Genomic DNA, 26831 nt, shown 5'->3' on the forward strand with positions numbered 1-26831 from the left:
GGAAATTGGAATTAAACAAACTTTTGTGATCTTTATTTGTTGCTTGCAAGCATTGGAAATTCTAGTCAATACGAATAGTCGAAATTAGCGTTTGAGATCAAAAAATATGTTTTTGTTTTGCCAGATATTAAGCCTTTTTAACACGTAGTTTTTTAGGTATATAAAACAAATAAAATACTTGTACAGAAAACAAAATAATAAAAACACTTTAATTCTTCTTTGGGATAGAAATGAATACGAAAATTAAATCTTATTCCAATCCAAGCTTGGTTTATTGGTCTTGAGTTAAGAAACTTAGGGACTTGACAAGGAAATATTTATTTTCATATAATTTCCTTGTCAACTCCATACGCATATAATCATAATTCGTTTACACCCGCCTTCAGGAACAAATAATTTGTCTACTTTCCTTGGGAAAAGTAAAAGAACTACATCTCTTGAGAAATGTTGTGGTTTTACTTGACGAAGGGAAAATAGAGGAATTACTCCTCTTGGGGCGGCTAAAAACAATGTCTTTATCTTCCAGAAAATATAGTTTCTTGTCCAAATTGGATATTGCAAGTTTCCGAGTTTGATTCGACATCTGACTGGGCTCATGGCACATTGCCATTTGGGCACGATAGGCCATCAATTCCTGCCGTTTTTGCTTTCTCCTCATTTCCACCAAGAACGGTGCCTCCTTCTGTGGACGCCGCATCGCCTTGCACATGCAACAAGCCGACTTCTTCTTTACAGACTTTAAGCTTTTCTTCTCCATTTTCAATGGCTTTGGCTTTGTCTTGTTCTTTTGCTTAACGACATTATTATCTTTACCCTCAATGACTTTGTACTTGTTGTATATTTCATTATACGGATAGAAAAGTAAGTCGCTCTGTAGTATACCCTCAAGGTCCAGGAAGTCTATTTCTGCATCGTCGTCCATGTAATGCTTATTCAAAAACTCTTTCAACTTCTTCAGCTTCTCCTGGTAACTGGAAAAAACGCTATTCCTGCTGGCCCGCATTTCCAAAAAGCGTTTCCTGTCTACGGAAGGTCTGGATGTCATGACTGGCTCGGGTGCAATACTGGAAGTATTGGATGGAATATAGGGGGACGCGGGTGCCGATGTGTGCGATGATCCACTCTTAATGCTGAGCGGTTGAATATAGCTTCTTCGACTTGCTTTATTATTGGTAAATATTGGTCTCAAACTTCGTCGTGTATTAAAAAACGTCTTACTGTCTTTTCGAATAGTGCTTTTTCTTGGTTTAGAAAATATTTGACTCATTGCCGAAGATAAATCGGAAACATAAGAAGAACCCGATTCACTGTTTCTATTCGCAAGGACCCTTTTCGATTTTGTTCCGATTCTATTCATTTCTTTCAAAAGCTTAGAGACAAATTTATCACTAAAAGTATCCATCGATTCTCTTTCAAATTTGTTGGGTAAGTAGACTGCCATTCGACGGCTTCTTCTGGTCTCATTATTGCTTTGATTTGCAATTATGTGACCCACAGGGGTTTTAGAGGTTTTGGTTTCAGGTTTAGGAACAATTCTTTCGTGATGCTGGTCTGCAGAAGATTTTTTAAATTTTAAACCTTCCGGTTTGATTGTATGAGGTTTATCTTGAAACTTGACTCTTCCTGTGGGATCATCCTGGCTATTTTCAGCCTTGGAAGATTCATATTGAAATTTAGAAAGTGATTTATTTTGAAGCTTGGAACTGTCCTGGGAATATGGGACTTTGGGAGTTTTATGTTGAAGTTTTAATATTCCTTTTGACGTCTCTTTGTTAGCGGTATATTTATTGTCAAGCCTGATACTTCTCCTGTGATTTTCCGGCGAGTGTGCACCTTTGGGAGTTTCATAATGAAATTTTGAATTTTCCTTTGATTTATTTTGAAGCTTGGCACTTCCCCTAATATTATCCTCGTGATTTTCATCTATGGGATTTTCATTTTGAGATTTCAATATTTCCTTTGATTCCTCTTTGTTAGCAGAAGATTGATCTTGGAGCGGAAGGCTTTCTCTTTGATTATCCTGGGCATTTTCGACATTGGGAGATATATGTGTAAGTATTAGTCTTTCCTTTGATTCGTTTTTCCTAGCAGGGGTTTTATTCTGAAGCTTGTCCTGGTGATGTGGGTCTTTAGTTTTTTTTGGGTTGGCAAGGATTACTTCTTGAACTGCCCTTGCATCTTTTTTAAGACGAGGACCTGTTTTAGCAGACCTCAGTTGAAGCTTGGAACTTTCCTTGGCATTACCTTTTTTCGACTGGATCTCTGTATTACGTTTCTGAGCTTTTTTTACTTGTTTTCTGTGACTTTGAGCTGTCGAAGAGTCGTGATGAACCTTGCCACTCTCCTTCGAGAACTCTTGGGTTATATTTTGGTCCTGGCCTGACTTTTGACGTTTTGACTTGGAAACTGTTTTGTGAAACGAACTTAGGGAAATAGTTTTGGGCTCATAGCGCTTCCCTCGAGGTCTATAGGCCTCTACTATGGGTTTGTTTGCTTCAGAAGACTTTGATTTCCATTTTTCACCATTGGAATACTTCTGCAGAGTTGGGGTCTCCGCAACCCTAGGTCGCACCCTATAAATTTCCTTCACCGGAGGAGGCACTTTCGGGGGAGGTACTTTCGGAGAGTCGGCTCTTGGGCATGGGTCAGCTTTCGGTTGAGCATGCGTTTTGAATTCAAGATACGTTCTTACGATATCATATATGTCATTGTAGATACTGTCACCATGAGGATTGCTTTCACAGTTGCAGGCGATTCTCTTGCGTCTGAGGGACTTTTCCAAGCCGGCTTGATCCTGACTGGCCTTCAGAATCTGATAGAAGGTATTTTTCTTGGCAATCCTTTCACAATACTTTGACCAAGGCGTAGAATTTGAAATCAGACTAGATGCGGTGCCGGTTAGAGGAACTCGGGAAATTGCCTTGGTCCACGAAGTCCTCTTCCTTGGGCCCGTGGGCCAGGCAAGTGTGCCTTGATCCAATTTATGAATGCTGTTCAAAACATTCGAGATCGAGTCAGGCAGATATTTGGCATTTTGATTGATGGGAGTGGGATTGGTTGACCTATCCATAGGGTTGCCACGCGTAATTTCGATTTTAAAATATTCTGGAATATACAAAATATTACGCTTTTTTTTCAATCTTACGATAAATTTGTAGAGTGAAGTAAAGGAAAGTGAAATAAACACCATAGGCTTACTAGGTGTCTTTGATTTGGGTTTATAATTTAGTGGACTTCAAATTAAGAATTAAACATTATAATCCCTTAACTTTTTCCCTCCAGAAACCATCTAAAAGTCGCCTGTTTAATTTCAACATATTTTATTAATAAAGTTTCAGGAAAATATTTTGTCTATCGATGAAATGTGGCTCAAAATACAAATAGGAGAGACAGGTGCCTTTGCTTACACGTTAGATTTACACTGGTAAATTGTTAATTGATGACTAGAGCATAGCGTATCGTTATTTAGATGCCAACAATGGGCGACATTAATTGGTCCTATAGTGCCTGTCGAGAAGCGTTTTGGTATTAGATTTTAATAGGTACTCGATTACGATCGTGTGGATATATGTATATACTGTTACTCTCTATTAACGAACGCCTTAATCTAGGATTATTTAATTAACAGAATTTAAGGGAAAGACTTATATCAAAAGATCTTATTGCGTTGCTTTGGTTGAGGTCGGAAAGTTTACTTTTTTCATTGCAGGCGTAATATATTTGAATGCAAGCAATACCTTTGAACTTTATTGGAGTTATGGTGTGGATATATGTATGTATTATCCAACGGATATAGCAAGTCAAAACTTGTGCCAAAGCATGGTCCATGTGAGGTATGATTTTCTATATATTTTTAACACCAATATTAACATGGCTATTAACTGCTTACTCACTAGATTAATATTCGATTATGCAAGATGGTTTTAGTTTGTGAATTTTTTGTTTTATGCTTTAAATAACAATAATTTTAAAAGATATAATTTAATAATTTAAAAGAATTAGCGGATTGATAGGGAAATGTCTTTCAGTTTAACGTATTTTTTACAGTTTAATTGTCACCTTTATAAAATTTAGTTGAACTAGCCATAGTGAAATATAAAAATTGATTTTGATCCCTTGGGCCTTTTAAATTGTTAGTTGGTTAAACAATTAATATGTATATATTCATATGCTTAACTGTAAGTATAAAGCGTTCTCTAATATCAACAATATTTATAACATTTTTAATTATACACACACTTTTGTTAGACGTGAATAAAGCTAGTGAGAGGAGTGCATAAATGGTTATTCTTATTAATATTATTATTATTAAATAATTTAAATCAAAAGCTTAAGGGAATGACCAGTAGACTTGCTAGGAAGTCTATACTTTTGCTTTCGCGGAGATCTTGATATAATTTCTTGTTCTTTAATAATGTCTAAATCTTTGGTAAGTTGTAACTGATCTTGATCTTGACTGGGAAGAATTAATGTTAATTAATGTTAACATTCGTTTTAAGAGACATGAAGAATGTGCTATAAATGCGCCATGTGAACCAATTGAAAAGCCTTGAATACATTCTCCAAAAAAGAAATTTCATTTTAAGTTCCTTGTAAACTTTCCAGCTTAAGTCGACTTTTTGGGATCTATTACTTTTGCCTCACAGTCCGTGGGATCGATGTCGTGCTCCACAACTAAAGTGTTCTTTGAGATTTTGTCCGCCAGCAGAGTCACAGGATCCGATGCCGTCTTGGCCGCAACGGGTCTGCCTGTTGATCGGCGCCTTATGTTCTCGTCCTGCTGCTGCTTTCGGTGCAGATCGCTCAGCCTGAAAGCCTCCAGGAACTCGTTTAGATCCACCTTGCCATCACCGTTCAGATCCATCATTCGGCACTTTTCCAGCATTTCCGCCTTGGAATAGGCACCCGGCATGTGGGCCACCAGCAAATCAATTGCAGTTTCAAACTCATCGAGGGTTATCTCCCCTAGAAGTATATACAATCATGAAAATCCTAATTTTAGTGGGTGCTTCATAGACTTACCTGAATTATCCGCATCAATAATGTTGAAAATGGCCACTAAACTGGCCTTGTTGGCATACAAAGCATCCATTACCGAAGTGCCATCAGCCTCGGCTTCCAACTGAGGAAATAGTTTGGTTATTTATTTGTTTATCAATTATTTATTCATGTTAAGTACTTACAATCACATCCGTGTCTAGCAGATCCAGTGTCCGGTAATAGTTCACCTTCTGGCTGTCCGTGCCTGGGGCCAGCTTATCGCGCAAGAGTCGCCAGGGCAGCCCCAGCTTGGTGACCTTCTCCATCACCAGACACCAGTTCGAGATGGATATGTAGCCGCTATCCTTGGTGTCGCACTTCCTGAACTCATCCTCTAGCTCATCCCGGTGATCGCGCATCCGCACCGCCAGCTCCTTGAGCGCAGAGCTTTCCACGATGCCCATGCGCTGCTTAAAGGAGAGCCTCTTCGTCTGCGAGGCCGCTGATATATACTGAACGAAATGGGGCATTAGCTGATTGTTCAGCCGGATATAGGCGCCCTTGTTGGATCCAATGGCATAGTAATTGGAGGCCGAGAAAATGGTAATTATCTGAGAAGAGAAAGAGAGGTGGTAAATGGATGGTAAATATGAGATATCTTTAAATTGAAAGATATATAATATTATTTAACTATAATTTACCCAATTTATTTATCTTTCCTACTTCCCCTATATATATTTGTTAACCCTTTAAGCCCCCAATGAATAATGACTTTCCGATTTTAAACAGAAAAAACCTTTAACTGCGTAATAACACGAAATTCTGTCACCTTGCAGGTGTTTTTAAAAATCAATAAAATTCAATTACAATGCAACAGAGCTATTAAGCAAACGTACAATTGCACTTAACCCCTCAATTCACTATGCATGTAAATTGCAACCGCATGACAATCCAAAAATAATGACAGGAGGGTTAATGAGGAGGTAGCTGTCTTCATGTCAAAAATTCATAAATATTAATTATGTATATAGAAATTAATTTTTACTGACAAATTGCAGCTGATTATCTAATGGAAAATTGCCGCAAAAGGACAAAGTTAGTTCCACATGTGTTATATAATAAGGGTCATTATTGTTGACCAACTTTGTGGGAATGTATAATCAGAGATAAACTCAACAAAATGGAGCAGAGGCAAGATAGGTTATCAATATAAAGGGAGTGACAAGTACATGTTTAACTTTAATTATTGATTAATTGGGGGGAATAAATACCCACCTTGTTGTCATGCATGAACTCGTGACCATTGGGTTTGCATTCGTGGGATCGAATCACGTAGCTGAGTCGGTGGCGCTGCAGGAAGTTATCGGTGACATCCGGACCAAACCAGACGCCAGCTCCGCGCAGAGTGTTGGGAACACAGCCCATTGTGGCCTGGGGATCGCTCCACATAATATCAAAGATCTGTTGAATTGGAAAGGATCTTGAATACTTTTCTCATAAAAAAAATATATCCAAGTATTACCTGCTGCCACTCGGTCTTGTCTAGGGGCTCGCCATCTGTGAGTGGTGGCCGCAAAATAGACACATACTGCAAGGAAAATCTTATATATTATTTTCCAATTCATTAGGATTAATAACCATTACCTTGCCCCTATCAATGCTCTTGATAAGATCCAGGCTGGTGCTATCCGAGAAGCCTCCGTGAACGATGAGCACTCGACTATTGAGAACAGAGCCCAGGGGAAGCCATCGATAGACTTCATCGATGAAGGCCAGAATGCGTTTGTGATTTCGCTTTAGAAAAGGGTATTTATATTGTAAATTAATTATTAATAAATAGATTTTAAACCACTTACAGGATACTTGCTCTCCACCTCGCGTATAAAACCATAGCGGGCATTCATGACACTGTCCTCGTGGTTGCCCCGATTAAGAAATACGGCCTGGGGAAAGGCCAAATAGAGTGAGAGCAGGAGAAGCAGCACCTCCAGGCCACGCTTGCCCCTGTCCACGAAGTCGCCATTGAACACGTAGGGATTGGAAGAAGAGGGAAGACCGTTCTGCGGAATAAAAACAAATAATAAAGCAAAGATTATATATAAAACCAGAAGGTACACCCACCTTATGTAGCACCACAAGAAGGTCGTCCAACTTGCCGTGAAGATCGCCACACACTGTAACCTGTTGGGATACAGCCGTGGATACGGGTGAAATATTGGGCAGCTGCTTTAAAGATTTGGCAGCTTCGCGTAGGATAAGTGCCACATATTTGGGATGCAAACGGTTTCCCTGAAAGTTAAAGAATTTAGTGTCGTGTATATATCTAAATTGAATAGTTGTGTTACCCTTTTCTTGCGGAAGACATCAATCAAGAGATCAATATGGTTCTTTCGTATTGGCAACTCAATTTTGGCATTCACAATGTCCCCAAACTCCTCCACGAGGTCATCCTTTTCCTCCAATACGGAAACTGGAAAAAAATATGAATTTAAATTGAATTTAAAAACAGAAAAGTAGAATTAAGCTCACTCACCATGGGCCGATCCTTGGTACTGATTCTTTCTGCCCGCCGCCTGGGGCATATGCTTAATGAGGTCATTGAAGAATTTATATAGCTGCGGGAAAGCACACAAAAATAAATGGATAATGAAAACAAATTAGCAGAGTGGGTCAACAATGGTTCGACAAGGCTGCACTTGCGACAAAGTTTCACGGCTGAGTTGATTGCTATCGACTTTTGAAACTCTACAAATGCACTCGACTGACGTCGTTCTCTTGAGCTTTTCCGCAGCGCCTTCACCTGTGGTTATAGCCCCGAAACTGACTCACCTCAGCCTGGTCCTGTTCGCTGGCATACTCCAGGTTCTGGAAGATCTGCCAGTTGCAACGCCTCTGCATTTCGCGACGGGCCTGATGCCTGCGATACCATTTCTGGATGAATATAGCCGCTCGGATGGCTGAAAGAGTCGAAAGTGTGTGTGTGAAAATATTTGGTAAAATTCTTTTGGACTTTGCTTTGGGACTATTAAACTATTTTATGGTGTAGGGGGGCCAGAGGGTTGTGTCTACTAAAACCTCGAGGGCAGAGCATGTGGCAAGTAATATGCAACATTTTGGGGACTTTGTTATGGGCCAATAAAGCCACCAGCTATTTCGGTGGGGCAAGTATCGCTGCTAACCCCTTGACATTTAAGCCATTGTCGCTTATTACTCACAGTACGGTACACTTAACGAAATACATATTTTTAATCAGGGAATTTTAGTCCGGACCGGGGTCGGGGCCGGGACAGGATCGGGACTCGGGTGGCAAAATGATTACTCCCACAAAGTACTTGCCGTTCTCATCCATTTTGATGCAAATTTATTCGTCTGCTATTTAACGCAATGCTGAAAACGTCAAAGTCTGTGGCAACTGTGGGGGTGTGGTGGCGTGGCAGGGGCAGATTGGGGTTTTTGGGCTAACAACTGATTAACATTTACGCAGCAGCTATAATTAAATTTTTTTGTTCAGCCGCTTTAAAGTCTTTACACACTTGTCTCTAGGTCTGCTGGCGAAGGTGACGCGTTATTCTTTCTCAAATTTATGCAACCCATAAGATAGGGCAACGTTAACGCCTCGAAATCCGCTGAAAATTGTTAACCGCTTTGAAAACTTTATAAAGTTTGATTTAAAACAAACACAGCACTGAAAAGGATTCGGTATTCGGATATTAGAGAACTTTGCCTAGGGATTACTGGAATTAAACGCACATTTTGTAAACTATTTTAAATCCTTAATTTTTGTAATAAAAAGCTTAATGAATTTTTATTTTGTAAACTCAACCAAATATCACGCTTAAAAAAACAAATTTAATTTCCGAATAAAAGCATTTAAATGTCCTTTGATTCAATTATCTCAACTAATGGCTTTTCACAAGGGTTGAGTGGCATGTTTTTTAATCGAATTGGTCACTTGATATTCCATATGAATATACACAGTTTAATTATTATGTCAAACAGCTTTTTATCAATAAATATATTTTTTCATATTAACTGTAGGTTAAGAGGAGAAAATTTTTAAAATTGCTCGAAATAAATTTAAACAAATTATTTAAAATCCATTCAAATATCAACTAGTCAAAGGTAGCCTTTTTTGTATCCGACGTTTTACATTTGTCCGCAAAACACTTGACACTAGATAGACGACCGACTGGAACTGGAACCTAAAACTGTTCATTTCAAACGCGATACCAGCGGCCTGCATTCTGTTTGCCTTGCGTTAAATGTTCTTTTTCAACTTTTACCACAAATACAATGGGCCAAATGACAGTTTCAGCCAGAACATTTTTAATTTAGGAAATTTATATATAGATTTTTAAATAATTTATTTCCATAATTTGAATATTATTTCGAAGCATAAAGTCATAATACTCCCTAAAAATGTATACAAAACTTGTGTGGTAATTAACACAAAGTTTCATTTCATTTTCATTTGTTGGCAGCTTTCACTAGCAACTTTGTTCTAGTGCATTGAGCCATGTTAGATCAAAGTTTTTATATCCAATACCCCATAGATTAGAGCATAATTAAAAGATGTTGTCGTGTCCAAATGACTTTAAGTGTAGCACCTCAAAGTCGAGAACTTTTGCTTTCTTAGTTGTAGTTGTTATTAACTTAATCCGCTCTGAATTCATACACAAAACTATTCCCTGATCATTACTATCTCCATAAAAAATGTACTGCAAAGCCATTTACATCTTAATTTGATTTTAGAGAAAAAAATTCTTTCCTAAAGAGATACATTTTAGCAAAATTATTTGTATATATTATTCATCTCTGCATATTTTGTAGAAATGACAAAAATGTATGAAATTTACATTGTATGTATCCAAAATATATCAAAATATTAACAAAGTAACAAAGCAAAATCATTTATACATTTTTTCTGGAAAGCTCACCTGTTTCATTATCATATTTAACAATCATTTTTAAATGTTCATTAAAAAAAATGGAATGACATAAAGCTTAAAGTCGGAATTTATTATGCATAAATTGGCAACAATATTTATATTTTAGTGGAAAGATATTTTCAATAAAATATACAAAGATATATAATTATTCTCAGAAGTTTGAAAATCTGCCTAACAACTTATGACTTTTACTAAATTCTTTTAGGCCTCAAAGCCGCTTTTTTGTCAATTTTTTTTTTAACATATTTTAATAACAATCTCGACCACTGTGCTGTATTCCCAATTACCGAAACAGTGGTTCGGGGGTAGTGCGACCCACCGGCAACCTTTCCCTTTTTCCAATTTGCGTCCACGTCCGCGTGCTTGTGGGTTAATTTCTGGCTGCGTGACTGACGGGGACTATGGCGTCTACGGCGTGCTATTTGCTGTACGGGTGTATATCGTATATACGGAGGTTTATGGCCAGGCTCTTACTAATAGCCAGCTGTCCAGCCAAGGCGGCTGCATGAGGTTTCTTTTGTTTGTTCTTGCCCTTGCCAGTGTCGTGTCTCCGCCTGTTTAGATCCACCTGAGCCGTTTGTATAGCAAATTGGAACAATAAATAAAAGTTAGCGCAAGCGCCGGAACACGACCACAGACAAGGTAGCGCGCTAGGTAGTATGTCTAAAAAGTTGGTAAACTCGGTAAAGCTGTAAAGCCGGAGGAGTCCGAAAAGGCCAAATGCAACTGCAATACAAGGTCCTGAAAAGTCCTTATTAGTTGCCAACCCCAAATCCCACTAACCAAAGCGAATGGCAAACACCACCATAAAGTTGAGCTTAGCCCACTTATTATGGATTCGGGGCACAACGTGGCAGTCCTAAAGAATTAAATTTGAGGCTAATCGCCTGGAAATTCCAAGCGGCTTTGTTTTTAATAATTTTGAATAATGGTTCGGAAAGTACAACAAAATAAAATAAATGCTAATGGGAAGCCATTTATCATGAATATTGAACTTTTTATGTTTTAAACTTTAGCTTCAGATTGAATTTGTTGCAGTAATTGTTAACGAAATCAGAAAAATCATTGTACTATATTCAATGCAGGATTTAAAGGGTTAGTAATAATCGATTACAAGATTCTTTTTTAGGGTTTTGTGATGGGATCGACCCTTGCTATTAAGCGGTTCTCCCAGGTCAGAGACCAAAAAAGGGTTATCAGCCCCAAAGAGCTTTTATTGTGCTAACCCCAGAGGCCCTGGTAACTGGATTAGGTTTGTAGGCAATCGTTGGTTCCATTGCCCGTTCCGCACAAAGCCTTATTAACGAAACAGGTGAATCTACACTTAAAGAAATCAGTGAAAAATAAATAAAAATTTGGTACATAATTTAGGTAAATTGAGATTTTAGACAGAAGAAATGTCAGTTAGATACAACCCAAGATCAACCCACACTTTTTTCGACTGAGGAATTCATATAACCATGTTGTCCTTACTGCTATTAAACCAAGAATATTCGGTAACCAAGTACCCTTTAAAGGTCACCTCTTATCCTATATCAAGATCAAAGGCAGTTTTTCTTTCAGATACTCACTCTTTTCGGCCCGGGAAGCGCTCATGCCACGGAGCGGCTTGCGGAAGTGCTTGCACCAACCTCGCCGCTGGAAGAGCTGCAGCAGACTGGACGCCCTAGTGCTCGTCTGTGCGGCAGTGGCCTGCGGCTGTCCATTGGGGCCCAGCGTCTGCATGCTGGCGCCCACGCGCTCTATTTCCGACGAGCGGCACGAGGAGGCGTCTTCCACGGAGGAGCTGCGCCGCTTCCCGCCGTCGTCGGTGCGCAGGCATACGCAGCTGCGTAACATTCTGGCGGACTAGCTGTAATCCAAGACGTGACCCCAGTGCTCCACCTCCACCTCCAGCTCTCCTCCGCCGTCAGTGCTTTGCTCACTGGGATCCACACATGAGTGTGTGGTGGAGAAATGCTAGCTAGAGGGTGTGTAGCCGGGTACGGACTTGGACTTGGGTGCTGGTGTGGTGGGCCGGGCCAAGAGGTCCGCCTTATGTCACTCGCCTGACAAGGTAATATAATTTGCCCCGGCACCCAAGCTCATGGGCATGGGCCAGCGCCTTGTTCGTCCTTCAAATGGCTGTCAGTCGTCGACGGATGTGGGATGATTGGTGGCGAGGAGGGATCCGCGGCGTCTGACGGCTACTACTGCTACGACTACTGCGTCTCCAGCTCTTAATGCAAATTGATTTTATTTTCGCGTAATTTATTCATTCCGCTGTCGCTGATTGCGCTCCTCATATTCCATTGTGCCAAATCCGCGTCTTGAATCTTTCTCTCTTTCAGCTGCAAATAAATTGTCAAAAGAAGGCGGTATAAGTGATTTTCTCGGGACTTGTCCTCAAAATTCTAACTAAACTTTTGCAGGAGCTGCTGAAATATATGGAAAATCCAAGCAAGGAATAAATTCAACATTCAAATTAAACTTAAATTAGCTGCGGGCTTATTGGAGCAGCACTAATCCTGGTCATTTATTATGGCCAACTCAACCACGATGACGTGTTTCTGTAGCTCAAATATAATTATTATAGTGTGTTTGTTATTAACGAAACTATGGTTATTTTATGAGCTCATTTTGGTTATTGTTAACACCTCTATTAGGGGTACAATTACATATGTTAGTCATAGTCAAAATGCTAATTCTCTTAATTAACAGAGGCAGGAATTACGGGGCACATTTAAGACTTAATTCAGACTTGTTTCAGATAATCGATGTTTCGAATAAATTAAGCACAAAAAGCTTTTAGTAGAATTTTATGAGAATATAGCTCAAACCCAAATTGTTGAATGTATTTTATAAATTAAATAGACAGCAAGTTGACAGAAATGTTAATTAATTGTAACTTTATACATATATTATAAAAAAAAAACAGAAACTGAAACTTTAAAAGCGGATTATCTGGATTACAAGCAATTACACATCAATAAAATTAATTATTTTTCCTTTTTTTATAAGCAACTGAAATGCAGAGGATATGTACGTTTTCCTGACCCCATATACCAAAATAAAAACCTAAAAAATATACCTTTTCCCGCCAACAAAACTCCCACAAGAACATGCAAATTATGGCCCAAGGAACCCAGAGAGAGAAGAAAATAATAAATGCATGCATAGGTGATTACTCCTGAAAGGCAAAGAAACATATGTAATAAAGCCTTGAAATTTGTATGGAATCAATTGACTGCTGCAGGCGAAGGATGCCAGGATGGCAGGATGGCTCTCTGGTCAGGATGATGCCCTCCCCCGCCGGCCCCACTATTTATGTATCCTTTCACTCTCGTGTTGTGGTGTTGGCGGCCCAAAAGAACCATTCAACCGATGCGCGATTACTATAGTGTATACATATCCATAGATATGTATATGTGCTATGGCTCTCTATTCAGGGAAACGTGAACGGGTTGTGGCCGAGTGCCCGAGGTCCTTTGTCCTCGGTGCCTGTGTCAGCTTCTATGAAGCCAGTGCTCCCTTGAGTGGCTCCAGACAAACAAACCAATTTTCACCAATTGAGCCATAAAGCCACACACAGAAACCCACAGAGAGACCCACACCGACGCCAGATCCACGAAGTGTGAAATTAAAATGCTAACCTGTAGCGGCACCAGGACCAAGGACTTAACAGATGGCGGTGTCCTAAATATAAAGGCGGCGTGGAAGGTGATATTGATTAATCGCTGGAAACATAGTGTCGAATAGGATAGCCCAGGAATTTATTTGCCAGAATGGCGTTTTAATATCTTTTCTCTTGCACTTATTATCACACATTTTATGGTCAATCTTGACAAATGGCTTAGTGAGCGTTTTTCCTGGTGGCAATGGAATTGTTTTGGCTGTGAATTAAGGGAATTAAATAATTGCAAATAAATAATCTACGGATTATGGTGTCTTAAATTTATTGCTGGACATCAAAGTCGTGTTAAATATTTTACTTAAATGGCTGTGACTCCTAAAATAAGTATCTTAAGGTCTTTAATAAGTTTTATTCAGGTCCCTGTTTATTTTAATTTCCATTTCCTATTGCAGCCGCTATTAAAATTCCTGTTTTCAACTTAATTTAATCTTCTTAATTTCTAATAAATAAAGATAAAGTTTTGAGCAATTTTTGTTTAACACCTGCCTGAATTATTCATGCAGATCGGTTGCCAAGTTGCCAGGTATGTAAGTATCTAGGTGTCTGCCATTCTTTGAACTGTAATACTCATGCAAATTTCAATTATTACATCCTGTAGCCAAAGATTGAGGAACTTAGGCGAAGGAACCACTTGGCGGCACCCCCACTCAGTCGTGCCAACTTCTTTTGGCAGGTAAAATGTTTTCGAATAAAATACAAAAGGCAAAGAACCAATATACACCTAACGCTGTGCTTTTTGCACTTTGCCCCCCAATGGCACTTTCCGCGAGAAAATTTCGTTAGGAAAAAATGTAAATGTAGCGGCGAAAACCGGGCGCGAGGCTTTTATCGAAATGTAATTTGTCTAAAGTGAAAATGACTTACAGCTTAAATGGCTTAAATTCTTTAAAGGTTTTTTATTCTTTCGGTTTTTCCTTTCTTGGTCACTTTGTGTAACTTTGAAATTGAATATGGCAGGGACCCGCAAAAATAAATCACTATTAAGACGTGGGCGGAAATATTTTCCGAGACCAGAAACAATAAATTTTAAGTATTTTATTCAAACCAGATGATGAATGCAGCATGCTGTCGCTGTCGCTGATGTTTTGAGAGCAAATTTAAATTATTTTAAAATGTTTGAAGCTAATTTCTTAAAGTTAAAAGCATATTTTAGGAACCTAGATTATTGGGTGACGTTTAAATAAGTATGTTGGTTCCTATTAATTACTTTTAAAATGTTTATTTAAAGAATTTGTATTTAAATTAACAATATTACAAATATAAATTCACCACAAAATTCCTTTTAAATTAAATATAAGAGCGGGTAAATGATTTTTCTTCAGTTAAAGACACGAAGACACCATCGATCTTGTGTTTATTTCATAAAATCCTCAAAATATAAACCAATTAATGCAGTTGACATTGATGAAATAGGTTTTTTGATAGATTTGAAAGGAATCCCGGAGCCAAGAATCCCATTTTAAGGACAACTCTATTTATTTCAATTACCACAGCGAACTGGTCAATTTCCGGTTTCCGTGCCGGCGGCTGGTTTCTTAGTGTCCCTAGTCCTGGGTCCTGGGTCAAGACAGCCAGATAATGAGATTATTCGCCAGCACATTTGCAGGCGGGAATACGTTATTTGTCCATTAATCCCACGGCAAAGAGCAAGAACGGACACTGGCATGGACTAAAAGGTCCTGCCAACTCATGGACTCAACTTTTCCTGACCCCCCCGCCCCCCGGCGCTCCTCTTTTCCGCACTTTCCCCCACTTTTCTCCCCAGTGCGTGTGTGGAGCGTTCAAAAAATGATTGTTGGCCTGACTCAATTACGATAAATTGCATGTCAGCCTGTGTGACAATCAGCAAATTTGCCCGCATTTCAGCTCAGCAAACAACGCTTATGGGAGCCGAAGCCCAGCAGCAATTAAGTTAGTATTTGCAGAAGATAATGTTTCAACTCGGGAGTCGCTGGCTCCCCAAATGTATGGGTAAACATAATTTATTTAATACCCATATATATTATTGGAGGGGAAATCCAAATTGTTAAAGCTCTCAAAATAAGCCACTGCGTCCTTTCGACTTTGTTTCGTGAAATTTGTCATAGATATGTATGTCTCTGATATCAATTTCAGTGAATATATATATTATATCTCTGTAGAAAATATGCAAATTTATTAGAATAAATTATATCTTTAAATAATGAAATAAAGATGTCTCTAAAAAAAAAAGTATTATTTTAGGGATTTCAGTAAAGCAAACAAAGCCTTACGGCTTACTTTCCACTTGAATTCCCAACTGGGTCTAGCCGTAAAGTTCAGTTAATCTTTGGAGGAGTGTCCCTTCTTAAATCTTGATAAGATCCTTGTAACATAAGGTAGCTCTCAGACTGAATTTAAATATATTATATGGCCTTGCCTTCAAGACTTCAACAAATGAAAGCCTTTTGCAACACCTTTAAGAGATGTGTGATTGAGTTACCTATGTTCCTTAAAGACTCCTTGCTCTTGTATTCATTTTCCCGAGTGCTCCACTAATGCGCTCTCATTTGCTCCCAGCCCCCCTTGAAATAATTGAGCTAATTATCGGGACTGGCAAGGTCGGTCATCAAATTTGTTCACTCAAATTCTTCGACAGGTAATTTAGTTTGCCTACGCTTTTAATTAAGTTGCCGGAGGGGCACGTATCTGGTAAGAGCTAGAGCGATATACAGGTGGTAGGACCTGCATCACGCATTGCCCATAAAGGTGTTCCGTTCAATTTTGCAGTTTTTACTGCTCGCCGTCTCATTTGGTCTTTTGGGGAAAGCCCATTAACGAAGCTGCGAAGGTTTTAACGGCTTTGAAATGATGTCAGCTCGGATGCTGATGTTCGTCATCGTTAAGGGCCGATTTGTTCGTTTTTTATTTATAAACCAAATTGGGAATTAACGGAGATTGGGCGCTGGGAGCCACCGCCGCCGTCGACGACACCTCAGCCATATGGACAGAAATTTGCAGCCAGCTGTGAGAGAACCATGATTTATTCACCCCAAGTACACTTGGAAAAGCGGTCCTTAAAGCTTAAACGCATAAAGTAAATCCTTGTGACGGAGCATTTTCCGTAAAGCAGTTTTTCATAAAGCGCTCTGCGGTTTAAAAATTCAGTAAAAGAGTATTTTTAAATATGTATAAGCTTCATTGCTTCGTTTATGTGGCGACCCGCTGAGTGCGGGTGGGGAAAGCATTTTTATTTTCTTTTTATATTTGATGCCTGCACAATTTGGTAAAGGATGCGAGGGAAAGGTAGCATTTCCACAGCTGTAAAACGAATCTGAACAAGGAAACGTTTATGGCTTCCGTGCGATTATGTGCAAATGGACCTAAGGACTTGTATTTGTATTTATGATGAATCAGAGGCTATGCCAGAGACTGTCGTTTTTCGGCCAGTGTAGCTGGAAAAGGCGAGCAAACACTGCGGCTTAATTGCCATGGAAAAGTATCCAAATACCGACCTGATGCCGATGCCAACGCCATCGCTTTGCCTTCGTTTTGGTTAACAAATCAGGCGTGAAAATGACGGCACCTCGCTCCGCGGGGTATGAAAGTAGTTAAACTGCTTAATTAAATCGATTTTTGGTAAGAGCTTTAAATTTCTTATCTTGTTTGCCTAAACAAATGGAGGTATTCGGGGTCCTAGCGGCGGGGGTAATTCGTCAGATGGGGTTTTTTGGAAATTCCTTTCGCCAGCCTTTAAATAGAATTCGCTAATAAGGCATACCAGAGAGCATTCCTTTGGCTTACAAATATGTTTCTGCTTAAATTAATTGATATTCTCTGAAGGTCTTAGGAGCTGATGAAAGGCATAACAATTTGTTCAACTTTTTGTTGATTTCCATTAAGAAGCAGGCTGCTAATTTTTATCTTTCATTCAATGTCAGTGTAGACGCCGTTAATTCCTTTCATAATCCTGACCCTTATATAAATTAATTCCAACACTAGTGCACAGTCTGTTGTAATATTTGTACAATAAAATGAATAGTTGGTTAACCAGATAAATTGTGGTAATTTATAAGACTCTGGTTTGCCCAGACTAACCTAAATAATATTTGTTGTTTATTTAAAGAAAAGAACATGCATAGTATATGGCCAGAAAACCTCTTAAAAATGTCCTAATAAGCCCGTTCCTAAAATCCCAGAGCATCCCGGTTAATAGCCTTAAGTTAATTGCTTTTTGGTTTCATTCCAATTCCCGTGGACTGCCGGCAAAGGCAACTTTAGCACAATCAACTTAATTCAAGCCGACATTGTGGCCAGAATCTTGCCACAACTTTGTACCGAATTTAAATGACTCGAAGAACTTGGCATTTCGTGTTGCGCCAACTCCCCGGAACAAGGCAACTTCGAGTGGCTCCGTTCTGCTCCTCGCTGCTCGGCCAGCGTGGAAAGTTCGGGGATAAGAAAAAAAAAAGGAAAGCCATAACAAAAAAAAAATTAAATCGGAAGTGGTGAGTATTTTTGGGGCTGCTGGCGTGTCGCCCCCAAAAGAAGCCGGCGGGAATTCGTGCGAAAATATAAAAAAGAACTCAACCGAACTGTGGGAAAAATAAACGAAATCACGAATATATATATATACGTATAAGTATGAGTAAGTAAATCCCGAGGAAACAAAGGGAGCGAAAGGAAAAGGCTGAAAATCAAATGCCAAACGTCAACGAGATTTGTTGCCCGTGCGGCGCATAAAACTCATTTCTCACTTTTACAACCTCTCGGAGGTGAGCGTTTGCTAATCTTCCGCCGGTCGGCCATCAATTGGCTTGCTTGGCCCCAAATCCCCGCATCCGAGTGGGCAGGTTACCCAAGTTATGAGTATGGAATTCAGAAGAGCTGTATATATTCTTACTATACTGCCTAATAAATTCCTACTCGGATTCAATCCCCATTCAAACACGTTGAGTCTGCTTTTATGAACCCCTCAATATTTTGGGTGTTACTTTTTACGAGTTTCCGTGTTAACAAATTGCTTCCATATATATCCATAGTTGGTTCTTTTTAGCTAATAAAATAAATATAGGCCGAGTGATGGCAATGAGCTATGGCTTTTTATACAGAAGAAACATAAATTAAAGCAATATAGAACTGCATATTTTGTGCTATTTAAAACACCGCTAAATTAAGTAATAAATGAAATAAATTTGTTGTGTTTAGAAGGTCAAAAAACAGATAAAGTTTTGGTGATTTTAATACACTGGAAAATATCAAAATATCATATGAAAATGACATACATGAATTTTGTACCTAACAAATATTGTTGCATACCTTTAGACAGCTTTTTAAGAGGTTTTAATACTGCAAGTCTCTAGAATACTTAATTTGTTGGCACACAAAGTACGCAAAAAGTTTGTAGCCACCAAACTTATTATCTAAAGAAACACACCCCTGTTCATACTAGTTTTTACTAGTCAGCTCGGCTAAGAGAAAGTATTTTATTGTTTGGTTTTTGTTGCGGCGCTTGTCCGCTTGCTTTCCGAGCACTGCACTTGTCCGTCCTCATTTTCTTAAAAAGTTCGCTATAGCCTAATGGGAAAAAGATAGGTCAGCAGTGTACATAGTCTCGTATATATCTTAGCACACACTTGTCAAGGCTGATGATATATACAAGTACTAAACATACAGGCGAAATGGATAAATGGATTGAGCAAACATTGCGCTCTCTCGTGTGGAATTTGAAATACCGTAAGTAATTCATATGGCAAACACCTTTAGAGCGTAATGGAATCGTTTATATATTATTAATTGGCCTGCATGTCTTATTTCGTTTTCTGCGGGCTGTCATCACCTTTCGTTTTTCTGTTCGTTTCTTCTTCGTTTATTTCCATTGAAGAATTTCTCCCGGTTACCTTTGTCAGTCTTGTTTTTGGCAGACGAGAGTACGTGTTTCAAAATTCATTCATACACTGAGAGGAAAATAAATAGATGTGGCTGTTGTTTATCATATATCATACATTTTGATTTAGCTTTTGAGAAGGTTAAATATTGAATATTTAAGGTCTATGGAATGAAGACTTAAAAAAAATATTACTTTATCTTGTAATTAATTTAAGTTAACCAAAAAGAATTCTCAATGTTTGAGAATTTTAAATTAAATTAAATTAAAAATACCTAAAAAAAAACTGCATAAGCAATTAAATTAATTTTAAATTTCCTTTAGTTAAGGCCATAGTTTTAAAATCAATTGAAATGGTGCCAATAAGTATGCTACAAAATGTTACAAGCTAATACATATATTTCATTTCATCGCAGATTGCAAATCTTTAGACATTTCTTTGACACCAGTGAACATATTTTTGTTTTTAAGAGTTTCAAATATGTTTCAGTATCACATATTTTATAGAAAATCACTCACAGATAGGTGTTTTTTTATATTATGAAAATTCTGGTGATATTGTTTTGTTTTTCGCTCCGTGTACCTCTGTGATAGATGGACTACTTATATGTATAGAACGCCGGGGAATGCAAATGGATGTGTGGTAATGGGATGTTCATATGTATTTTCGAGTGCTTCCCGGCCAACGTTGCCTCGGTCGATTATAGTTCTGTTTTCTGATCCCATTTAATGCCTGGAATTTGTAAGTAATTTACCAAACGACACACTAAATTGGCTGGCGTAAAAAAAAGACATTCGGTTGGAAAGTTCTATGGCATTAAGGATATCTCTCTTGTGTGCCGCCCCGCGCATTCATGATTATTCCAAGTGGCCATAACGTGGAAGCGTGAGCGTAAACAAACACAAAAATTTCATCGGCAGAGCAGAGATAAACGGTGGCGGCGGCAGCGGCGGAGGAGACGAGAATCATATACGAATATATATGCGACAAAAGCGGCAAAAGGCATTAAATGAAGCCAAACACAGAGGAACTGCTCGTGGTGACAAATATAACAATAATAACAACGACAACAACACACACCGTGGCATATGCTGCTATGATTCCGAAATAGCGCGCTGAGCGGATGGCATTACGTATACGTACTGGTGTACGAGAGGTCGCGTTCCGTTAGACTAGCGTCCGCAGCGCATGGAATACCGTTACAAACTGACGCAGGCCACAAGCTCGGAAATCCTTTTTGGTCGCTGCTGCTGCTGCTGCCTCTGTCTCTGCCTCAGTCGGCGTCGCAGCTAGCCTCTCTCTCTGGCTCTCAGCATGTGTCGCCAAATGCTGTGAAAAGCAAAACAAAGAGCGATGGCCGCATCAGCTGATTGCCCCGTTCCATTGCCATTTAACGTTCACTTCGCAGCGGAGGCTGCGCGCGTCTCTCCCGCTCTCCCACCCACGCACTGCGGCCGGCGCGCTGAAAGAGCACGAGGAGCACGGGACACAGCATCGATGGTAATCGTAAAAGATGCTAAGTTTGATAACGTCCCAACTGGTGTTTGCATTTCAAATTTATGATATGCATCTGAAAATTAAAACTTTAACGCGACACGACGCGGAATGCGAAAGATTGTTCAGAGAATGTGATTAAAGAGGCAACAAAAAAGAAGCTGGTAGTGTCGGAGATTGTTCATATCTATAAAGTGAGCCATGAACATTGTGTGCTAGAGAAATTTATACAGATTTTAAATCAAGTATGCAACCAAATCTATCTTATTTGTGCTTACAAGACTTCTTTTTATGAGTATGAAATGTAAACTTTCTTAAATTGTAGCCTACCGTCACTATAAGTTTGCAACTTTTGCTACAAGGACCTTTAATTTCAAATCAAAATCCTAGCAATTAAGTGGTACGGCTTGATAAGTCGGTAGGAAGCCTCCTTTTCCTGCCTGTACAGATAAAAAAATCAATTGATTTCAATTATATCATTGAACCCTTTGATACCTTGTTATTAAAATATCAAATTCTCTAGCGAATTGTGAAAAAAATTATCTTTTAAATCTGATAAAAATTTAAACCTTTTTGAAGCAAATAAAATCCAATTACTAATAAATAAGAATATTAAAATAACTAGAAAATTAAATGTAAATGCTAATACCAAAAAACTTGACTTTATTTTTAATTATTCGGAAATACTACTCACTTACACTCAACAGCTTTGTTTTGGTTCCTTTGTTGTGTATTGATTATTTTGGTCGGTTCCATGGCCTTTATGGGTGCCATATACGCCGTATACGTATTGTCCGAACGCCGCCAAGCCCTCAGTTCAGTTCAGGCCACTCAATGTGATTTGGGGCTGCGGCCTCGAGGGGATTTTGTAGCTGAAATTCACGAAACCAAAAATTAGGGCTGTCCCCAGCTACTTCACGGTGACCCGGTTTTAGGTTTTAGGTTTTAGGTTCTTTCGGTTTTAGGGTTCTCGGTAGCTTTAAGTTTAATGGCAATTAAGGTCCTGGGCAGGCAACCCGCCATTAGTGATTACGGAATGTTGGGGCCACCTCACTTCAGATTCAGTTAGCGAAGGTGCGTGCGGTACAAGTTTCCGGTGCAGCCTGGGTAAACTTCTCTGCATTTCATGAATACAAACAAGGCGGACAAGCAGAAGATTCATTCAGATACTAATCTCCCACGGACATGTCTCCTTGAACTGACTGTGGAAATGCGAATTGCTTCCGATACACGTCGATTCAGTTACGGGTTAGTTAGTCCGTCGTCCGGACCCGTAGATTAGTTGTTCGTAAGACCTCAGTTTTATTGGTAACTCTTTAAGACGGAGAATGTAATATAAGATTAACTTTAAAGGGTTAAAGCTTTAGATTCTTTAAGTTATTAAGCTATAGGGACCTTCTTCTTTACTTAATATTTGTAAAGGCTTCTAAAGTGATTTGTTTCTTAGATTCTACAGTGTCTTCTCAACGAAGCCTACCTGTACCCTGCATCACACTGTAACTATTGTTTACATTGTTGTCCAATATTGAATCCGCAGGACATGTTCAAATACTATCCTTGGGCACAAGTGCAGAATAGGAAAGCCGGCAAGTACAAAGTCCTAGGGCACTCGTGGATATCCGAAAGGTCGCGTGTGACTCGTCGTCGTTGTTCTTATTGGCATCCTCATCCGGTTCCGCGCTCTGTTTTGCATATTCCAGTGCTAATGGCCGGTTGGTCGCACGCCACTACACTCACCTGAATGGACGAATGTATGGTCAGGTGGGACCTATCCTTCGTGCTGGCATGCCATTTAAAAATATTCCATAAACATTTTGCTCAGTCCAGTATTTAAAAAATGGGTTGCATGCGAAATTTTTAGCAAACATCGCATCAAAGTTCAAAAGTGGCTAACTTAATTAATGTAATGTGTAGGGCAATAAAAGAATTTTGAGTGTTCTCGACTTGAGTTTAGAGAAAAATAACTGACAATTTAATTAATAGTTTTGAAAAGTGGCCAGAAATAGTGATACGCTTTAGTTTCCAAAGTTTCCCTTGATTGTGACCTATACTATTTGATAATATGTGAAGTTGCTCTTAAATTATATATAGGTTTAACAGAAAATAATTGAATATTTGCTTTATATTGAAAGGTTTTATTAGAAAGCCATTGGACTTTATCGTCTTTATAGCATTTAGACCCCTGTGAACATTAGTACATGCCATAGGGACTTACCTGACACTCTTGGCGTTAGCGATTATGAATTAGTGCAAACAATATAATTATTTAAACAGAAAATAATATCAAGGATGTAATTTAACAAGATAGTGCGGGAATAAAAAACTACAAAAATTAATAACCTGTAGGAGTAAAAAATCTAGGACTTTAACAGTCTTAAATGTTACTATATATTTTAAAGAACTGCGAGGGTCAATTATTATTACATTTATTTTTATACATTAAGAAAAACATGTTCTTTATATACATTCCTTCAAAAATTGATCTATGATTGTCATGTTCCTAAATAATTCACATAATTACACAATTGATAAAAATGTTCGTCAACTATCATTCAGACTCGTTCACTATTGACACCTCACAGTTGGAGATCGCTAAGTCCAAGTGACGAGTTAGGATCTTCCAGCAGAAAGTTGTCAAAGTCAATTATGATCTCTTTCTGTTTAGGCTGGTGTTTTTTGTAAGTCACGCCCACTGCGTCCAGCATCCGCTTGGAAGCCCTGTACTTGGGCTTTTCCGCATATTTATCGGATAAATAAAGAATCTGTGATATGCCCGACTGCAAGAACATGATTGAAAATAAATAAATAAGACAACCACAGAGATCTGATCATTACCTGTATGATGAGCTTGGTGCATTCGTTGCATGGGAAGAGTGTGGTATAGAGACGCGTTCCTGTCAAACTGGCTCCGTTGCTGTTGAGGATAGCGTTGGCCTCCGCATGCACCACATACATCGTCTTATCCTCCAGCGGATCATAATCATCAAGGCCCTTCTTTGCCTTCGACCAAGGGAACTCATCGTCGCTGCAGTTGCGGGGAAATCCATTATAGCCAATGGCCACTATCCGATTCTGCGAGTCCACGATGCAGGCTCCAACTTGAGTGACGGGATCCTTGCTGCGCTTCGCGGAGAGTATTGAGGTGGCCATGAAGTAGTCATCCCAATGCAGGTAGTCATTTCGCTTGTGGCTCTCAGGTGCCATTGCTTCGGAGGCATTGCCATTTTCAAGGTTGGGCTCTTCTACAGACATAATCACTGGAATAATTAAAGATAAGATTTATGAATGGTTAATATTTAAAAATATTTGGAAATTAAAAAAGTATAAATCATACATTTTTGTTAGGCTATTGCCACACTTCTTAATGATTTATATTATTAGAAGATGTTTCATTCAGTTGATTTTATTTTTATTTTACTCCCATGTTCCATTGATAACATACCATATATACTATGTGCAAATATGAATTTAGTTATAAGAAAAACTTGCTGTTGTGTTGGTACGTATATTTATTAACGATAAGGCTAATGATGGAATAATGGAATAAAACCGGTTTTTTAAAGCTGGATAAATGTCAATGTAAACGTTTGAATGTGAAAAAAGTGTGGAATATATACAAATTGAACAGAAACATTAATGGCAAGTTTTCACTATAATCATACAATAAAAACTATAGTTTAAAAGAAGCCCAGATTTAAATAAAATAGTAAATCATATATTTATTACATTTTCAGAGTTTTATTAATTTCATTTTGTTCTTTTTTCCTAACTTTTAGTGTCCAGTTTTTGTTGTGTGATGGGTAGGGGTATTTCGGATAGTCAAGGAAAGCAGGACAACTGTGTGCACGTTCTTTATTGCATTATATTAGACAAAACGATGACCGCAGCGGATTTTTTCAGCAGCAATAATAATATTTTATGTATCATAAATTGGAATATACAGCGAATACTTTCAATAATAATTTTCATATTCAACTCAATGTGTGGTTAGGCGAGTACGTAATTAAAACTAGAGGCGATCCCTCCGCCCGTCTAGGTGCTCTTCTGCACCTGTATGGGATTCTGCTTGAGGTGCAGGTAGATGGAGCGCATGCGGGAGACATCCTTGCCCGCCTTGTTAACCTTGGGATTGAAGTCGCAGAGCTTGGCTATGCGCTCCCATTCGGTGCCCGGCTCGATGCTGCCGTTTTCCAGCGTGGCTGCCTGCTTCTCGGCGTTGCGCGACGACAGCTTCGTCTTTGATATGGACTCGCCGATCTGGCGCAGCCAGTCGTCTAGCTCCTTCTTGGACTGCTGTCGGAGCTCCTCCTTTTTCCGCTCCTCCTCGAGATCCTTCTCCTCCAGTCGTTGTTTTTGCTCCTCGCGCCACTTGCGTATCTTCTCCGGCTCTTCCCGTGACGGAGGTGGTCCCGATATGCCTACTGGCTCATTGGACTCGCCGCCAATGACTTCAAAGCTGCCTGTGGATGATTCCAGGCCAGCGCCACCGGCGGACAATAGATCGTTGCCTAGCACATCGCCAGTGCTAGTACTGCCAGCGCCACCGCCCAGCAGCTCACCGAGGCCGCCATCGTCTGTGGTGGCAGCTGTAGCGGATCCAGATGCAGATCCGCCCGTTATCTCTGCCTCGAGATCCCCGAGAGCGGACTGTTCGCGCGCCAGGAACTCGGCCGCGGGATCAACCTCCTCCTTGGCAGCAAAGTCATCTCCGAAGTCCATGTCGATATGCTCTGCAAAGTGTGTTGTGATAGCAATTTAGTGGGCGTCTCACTCCAATTTACACGTACGCAGGGCAGTGGGCAGCAGTTGCAAGCTGTTTGCTCTCCGTTCGGGACTCCGTGCCAATACACACCTCTCGTTTGATTTGGTTAGATCTAAATGAAGATCGGTTTGGGCGGATGACTAACCGGAAGCTTGGACTTGCTAAAATGTATTTTTTCAGTTTTCTTTAGCAATGAATACGTAAAATGACTGTCATTAGTACGTGAACCAACAATAAAACAGCAGGTTATCGAACTGGATCCGGTTCCACAGTGTTGTATAACATGTAGACACAAATGAATGAATTTGTATTGTTAATTATTTAACAATGTTTATACATTTACTTTAAATATTGCAATAAGACAATAATATTAAATATATACTTAAAAAACTAATATTATAATTCAATGATTTTGGTTTCTAATTTACGCAAGACTTATGTACATAGTTGTATTAGATGGATAAATGAATGGACTTCAGTTTAACAATTTGCTTTTGTTACTACATATTCTTATAATATTTACAGTACAATATTTGTAAGCTCATTCTCTAAAAAACAATAATTTGCATTTATAATTCGTAATAAAAATTCACGATTTTTAAACTGCACCAAATGGACCACTGGGATACTTAAATAAACTAGTTCTACTGCCAGTGCTGGTTAATACGCGAGTAAAGTGCTTACAGCAGTGCGTTGATCGGAGCGATTAATTTGTTTATACTAAATAAAATGTGCCTTGATGAAACAAAATTGTATATAATGAATTAACTATTTGATCGAATTAAATGTGTGCACACAGTCCCGATAACTGCGGAATTGTACAACACTTGCAAAAATGGCGCAGAGCACGTGAAATGCGCATTTATTCACATGCCAATCTCTGAATTGTTTGGTTCATGCTTAAAAACCCGCGGATTTCTCACCTGTTTAAGGAGAAACACGGGACAACTATACTTTTTTTAAACACCAACGGAGGGCAAATCACAAAGACGGCAATACAAACAATAAACACTAGCAGCGCGAACCAACGAACTAGTTCCCGTTGGCATTATTCACCTGAGCCAGTGGTTCATTTTTCACTGGCAGCAGAGCGGCCATTTTGGAGATTGTTTCTTCCACAAAAAAGT

The 26831-nt window shown here is 39.1% G+C and overlaps 4 protein-coding genes across 4 annotated transcripts; all 4 read right to left on the bottom strand.

The window, feature by feature from the left end:
- Positions 1–248: 248 nt before the first annotated feature.
- LOC121502205 (DNA ligase 1) lies at positions 249–3184 on the bottom strand. The gene has a single exon (XM_041775221.2). The coding sequence runs from the start codon at positions 3068–3070 to the stop codon at positions 383–385; it is 2688 nt and encodes an 895-aa protein (XP_041631155.1). The 5' UTR covers positions 3071–3184; the 3' UTR covers positions 249–382.
- Positions 3185–3210: 26 nt separating this feature from the next.
- rdgC (retinal degeneration C) lies at positions 3211–20629 on the bottom strand. The gene is made up of 13 exons (XM_017167248.3): positions 20529–20629; positions 11501–12259; positions 7810–7937; positions 7514–7595; positions 7326–7450; positions 7102–7269; positions 6837–7040; positions 6625–6774; positions 6503–6568; positions 6256–6441; positions 5184–5591; positions 5023–5122; positions 3211–4965 (listed from the first exon to the last, which is right to left on the bottom strand). The coding sequence occupies exons 2-13, from the start codon at positions 11766–11768 to the stop codon at positions 4607–4609; spliced, it is 2244 nt and encodes a 747-aa protein (XP_017022737.1). The 5' UTR covers positions 11769–12259; positions 20529–20629; the 3' UTR covers positions 3211–4606.
- Positions 20630–23343: 2714 nt separating this feature from the next.
- Positions 23344–26759, bottom strand: LOC108075032 (probable deoxycytidylate deaminase). Its single transcript, XM_017167288.3, has 3 exons — positions 26628–26759; positions 23778–24199; positions 23344–23719 (listed from the first exon to the last, which is right to left on the bottom strand). Exons 2-3 carry the CDS (start codon positions 24192–24194, stop codon positions 23519–23521), a joined length of 618 nt encoding a protein of 205 aa, XP_017022777.1. The 5' UTR covers positions 24195–24199; positions 26628–26759; the 3' UTR covers positions 23344–23518.
- Clc (clathrin light chain) lies at positions 24659–25954 on the bottom strand. The gene is made up of 2 exons (XM_017167286.2): positions 25795–25954; positions 24659–25672 (listed from the first exon to the last, which is right to left on the bottom strand). Exon 2 carries the CDS (start codon positions 25659–25661, stop codon positions 24975–24977), a length of 687 nt encoding a protein of 228 aa, XP_017022775.1. The 5' UTR covers positions 25662–25672; positions 25795–25954; the 3' UTR covers positions 24659–24974.
- Positions 26760–26831: the final 72 nt, after the last annotated feature.

This window comes from Drosophila kikkawai, chromosome 3L, assembly GCF_030179895.1.
Source record: "Drosophila kikkawai strain 14028-0561.14 chromosome 3L, DkikHiC1v2, whole genome shotgun sequence".
NCBI lineage: Eukaryota > Metazoa > Arthropoda > Insecta > Diptera > Drosophilidae > Drosophila > Drosophila kikkawai.